The 4,563-nt window shown below is 54.6% G+C and overlaps 2 protein-coding genes across 2 annotated transcripts; both read right to left on the reverse strand.

The window, feature by feature from the left end:
• Positions 1 to 125: 125 nt before the first annotated feature.
• Positions 126 to 797, reverse strand: LOC122193292 (feather keratin 1-like). Its single transcript, XM_042894037.1, is given in 2 exon segments — positions 126 to 464; positions 671 to 797. Coding segments are annotated over 2 exon segments (438 nt in total). The 5' UTR covers positions 786 to 797; the 3' UTR covers positions 126 to 141.
• Positions 798 to 3,828: 3,031 nt separating this feature from the next.
• On the reverse strand, positions 3,829 to 4,500 carry LOC122193294 (feather keratin 1-like). Its single transcript, XM_042894038.1, is given in 2 exon segments — positions 3,829 to 4,167; positions 4,374 to 4,500. Coding segments are annotated over 2 exon segments (438 nt in total). The 5' UTR covers positions 4,489 to 4,500; the 3' UTR covers positions 3,829 to 3,844.
• Positions 4,501 to 4,563: the final 63 nt, after the last annotated feature.

A 4,563-nucleotide genomic window follows, 5' to 3' on the forward strand; every position in this document is an offset into this window, starting at 1 on the left:
CTGCTTGCTTGTTTTGTGCCATGAGAAGAAGATCCATGGCTGGTGTGGCCTTGTGCCATGGGTGAGACAGAGACGTGAGCTCAGTGCGTGAGGCGCGTTGCAGGGTGCAGGTGTTTGGTGTCAGGGTGTGGGCGCAGGCCCTTAGCAGGGGTAGCAGGCTCTGCCGCCGTTGAAGCAGCCCAGGCCTCCGAAGCCGAAGCCGCCGGAGGAGATGGACACTCCCTGGGCGTCGAGGGCGCTGCCCACAGCAGCTGATGCGGAGGATCCGACGGCGGTGCTCTGGGGGAAGGAGCTGAGGATGGGTCCTGGCAGGGTGACCACGACGGTGGAGGGCTGGATGACGACTTGGGAGTCCTGGCACTGCCTGACACAGGGCTCGTTGCAGCTGTTAGCCAGCGGGGTGGGTCCCCCACTGCAGGGGCGGCAGAGGTCGTAGCAGGACATGGCTGTGGGGTGGAGGGTCTCTGCAAGAGAGGACATTGGGTGAGTGCAGGGTGTTAAGGTGTGAGTGAAGCAATGGCGTTGGGTTCCCAGGCAGCGAGGAGGCCTGGTTGTGGGGAGCATGACAGAGAGGAGGTGGAAGGGTTACAGAGTTTGGTGGCAGAGCAAGGCATGGAGATTTTGGCCAAGTGGGGTGGCCAAAGAAAGGCAGCAAGGGGTTCAGGCTCACCTGGAGGTTTGCAGAGGAGAAGGTGTCAGGAGAGTGGTGTGAGAGAGCAAGGCACAGGGCCGGCTTTTATGCTGCTGTGTGAGTGCCTGAGGGCTTGGAGAGAGCCTCTGCACATGGCAGCACTGTGCAGGTTGCAGCTCTTGCATCACCTAGTGTTGCCAGTCATGGGATGTGTGTTCTTCTTCCGGCAACTCTGCCTCTTTGCGTCCTTCTCTTGAGGACGTGTCCTTCTGACAGCAGCGGCACCTTTCAAGTGAGAATGTTGGAGTGTTCTTGCACGTTCGAGTCATGGCACGCGGAAGTAGTGGCCAAAGCACAGAATGGGAGCAGTGTTGACAGTGAGGTCATTGCTTGGCCTTTGTGCACTCTGCTTTGTGTCTTTGTTGTTAGAGGAGTTGCCAGTTCCAGATCTCCTTGGAAGCCTGGTCTGGGCATTCTAGGTATCCTGGTTTTGAAATCATGGCACTTCCCTTTCTGAGATGAATGCCCATGTCATTCCCCAAGGGAACCTAATAGGCATAATTTCTGTCATCTTCATCAAAGTTATTCTTAATGTTTCCTGCCAAATTCTCCTGGAGAAAATCTCCAGCATGTATCTACAAAAATACATCATAGGTTGTGTGAACAGGTGGCTCCCAAGTCCAACTCAGGCTTTTTTAGATTAGGTTCCATCAGGCAGGTGACCAGTCTGGTGTCAGATTACCCAGAGCTGCGTGTTGGGATTTGTTCTCTTCCATGCCTTTCTAAATGATCTGGATGCAGGAGTCAAATGCATACATATTAAGAAGTTTTTGGATGATCCTGACTAGGGATGAGCTGTTGACTCTCTCAGTATTAGGGAGGCCGTGGGAGAGCTCTTGAGAGACCAGGGGGCTGGGCAATCACCAATGGCACAAAGTTTAATGAGGGCAAGAGCTTGATTGTCCACCTGGCATTGGGATACCCAGAGGATACTTGGGTATTTGGGATGAGAGACTAAAGAGCAGCCCCAAAGAAAGAGATCAGGAGGTTCTGTTTGATGGCAAGTTGATTCTGAGTCAGCAGTGTGGCCTGGCAGCCAACATGGCTGACCGTACCTGGGATGCATCGAGATGAGAAGTGCCAGTGGGAGAGGGTAGGGTCGTCCCACTCTGCTGTGCGCTGCTGTGGCCTCACCTCAAGTACTGTGCTCATCTTTGGCTTCAGCGGTACGAGACAAGGGGAGAGAAGAGCCAACAGAGCAGTGCTCGATCACAGGGCTGATGCCAATGGGATGGAGTTGCACAAGACCACGTGCCGGGTCCTGCACTTTGGCCACAAAACTCCCAGGCAACGCTGCAGGCTTGGGGCAGAGCGTCTGGAAGGCTGTCTAGAGGAAACGGACCTGGGGGGATTGGTTGATTCTCAACTGAACATGAGCCAGCAGTGTGCCCGTATAACCAAGAGGGCGTCCTGGCTTGTATCAGAAATAGTGTGGCCAGCGGGAGCAGGGAAGCGATCATCCCTCTGTACTCTGCCCTGGTGAGGCCGCAGCTTGAGTGCTGTGCTCAGATGTGGGCCGCTCAGTGCAAGAAAGGCATCGAGGCCCTGGAGTGTGTTGAGGGCAGGAGAATGAGTCAGGTAAGTGGTGTGGAGCACAAGTGTTATGGGGAGCGGCTGAGAGGGCCGAGATTGTTTAGTGTGGAGAAGAGGAGGCTCAGGGGTCACCTTGTGGCTCTCTACAACTACCTGAAAGGAGGTTGTGTTGAGGTGGGGCTTTGTCTCTTCTCCTGGGTAACTAGCGACTGGTCTAGAGGGAATGGCCTCAAGTTGTGGCAGAGGAGATGGAGGTTGGGCATTAGGAAGTACTTCTGTGACAGAGTGATCAGGTGCTGGAACGGGCTGCCCAAGGAGGTGCTGGAGTCACTGACCGTGGATGTGTTCAAGAAACATTTCGATGTTGTAGTGAGGGACGTGGTTTCCTGGGAAATATTGGTGAAAGGAATACGGCTCGTCTGCATGTCTTTGCCAACCTTGGTGATTCCGTGATTCTGAGTCCAAAGGCCCTGCTGTGTTGCAGCCACAAATGCTGAGGGTCCAGTCTGATGTCTTGTTTCACTGATGGCAGTTATCCTAGAAAGGTGACGATAATGAGGAGATGATCCAGAAAACGGGAAGAGCTTCATCCCCCTCCTGTCTTCAAGAAATGAAGAAGGAAGGTGTGAGGCTCCGCACGCTGGTTGGCCTGACATTAGTCAGTGGGAAGGAGGTGAAGGAAATCCTTGCCGAAAGTACTGCCGAGCAAGGAGTGGATAGGATGTGATGGGAATAGAGAGCACGGATGTACAGCCCCACCTGAGTTTCTTTTTCACTGACGTGTCCAGCTTTGTGCATGAGGGGCTACAGGGACACTTGATGACCTTGTTGTTAGGAAATGCTTGGAGGCTTCCTCACATGATGTGCTGGTAGACACACAATCTGTGATCTCCTCAGGTAAATGGATGCTGAGGTGGACTATAAAGTGGCTGAACACAGGGGTCTGGTGGTCTGAGGTCAGTGACACAGAGTTGTGATGTGGTGATTTGATAGCTGTATAAGCCAAGATGAGGAAGTGAGGCCAGTGCTGTTCAGTATCTTCATGAAAAGCCAGGGTGATGGGAGTGGAGCTGACTGTGGACAGCCTGCTATTCCTGACTGCACTTGAGCAGTGCAATTGGACTATTTCGCTTTCTTTGTAGAATATAATGTGATGAGCAGAATGCCATCTGCTAGCCACCAGTGCTCTTGTCGACAAGGTGACGTGGTTGCAAGAGGACGTCATGAGGCCATTTTGGATCCAACACGTTCACGTCTAGAGCCATATCTTCGTAGTGGGTGAAATGGAAAGAGCATTAAGCAAAGGAATGAAGAGGAGGAATCTGCTGCTGGCATGCATGAGAACTTTATTGAGGAAAACACACTAAAAGGAAGGATCCACCTGGTGACCGCCAAGTGGAAAGGTCACGATGTAAGGTGCAAAGACAGAAGGAAGTAAGTGCCCTCATGATTGCAGACGGCCTGTTCCGAGGCTTTTCCCTGCTTGCTTGTTTTGTGCCATGAGAAGAAGATCCATGGCTGGTGTGGCCTTGTGCCATGGGTGAGACAGAGACGTGAGCTCAGTGCGTGAGGCGCGTTGCAGGGTGCAGGTGTTTGGTGTCAGGGTGTGGGCGCAGGCCCTTAGCAGGGGTAGCAGGCTCTGCCGCCGTTGAAGCAGCCCAGGCCTCCGAAGCCGAAGCCGCCGGAGGAGATGGACACTCCCTGGGCGTCGAGGGCGCTGCCCACAGCAGCTGATGCGGAGGATCCGACGGCGGTGCTCTGGGGGAAGGAGCTGAGGATGGGTCCTGGCAGGGTGACCACGACGGTGGAGGGCTGGATGACGACTTGGGAGTCCTGGCACTGCCTGACACAGGGCTCGTTGCAGCTGTTAGCCAGCGGGGTGGGTCCCCCACTGCAGGGGCGGCAGAGGTCGTAGCAGGACATGGCTGTGGGGTGGAGGGTCTCTGCAAGAGAGGACATTGGGTGAGTGCAGGGTGTTAAGGTGTGAGTGAAGCAATGGCGTTGGGTTCCCAGGCAGCGAGGAGGCCTGGTTGTGGGGAGCATGACAGAGAGGAGGTGGAAGGGTTACAGAGTTTGGTGGCAGAGCAAGGCATGGAGATTTTGGCCAAGTGGGGTGGCCAAAGAAAGGCAGCAAGGGGTTCAGGCTCACCTGGAGGTTTGCAGAGGAGAAGGTGTCAGGAGAGTGGTGTGAGAGAGCAAGGCACAGGGCCGGCTTTTATGCTGCTGTGTGAGTGCCTGAGGGCTTGGAGAGAGCCTCTGCACATGGCAGCACTGTGCAGGTTGCAGCTCTTGCATCACCTAGTGTTGCCAGTCATGGGATGTGTGTTCTTCTTCCGGCA

The sequence above is a fragment of the Lagopus leucura genome, unplaced genomic scaffold (assembly GCF_019238085.1).
Source record: "Lagopus leucura isolate 7727_CA_CO unplaced genomic scaffold, USGS_WTPT01 35415-0_obj-0_obj, whole genome shotgun sequence".
Taxonomy (NCBI): domain Eukaryota; kingdom Metazoa; phylum Chordata; class Aves; order Galliformes; family Phasianidae; genus Lagopus; species Lagopus leucura.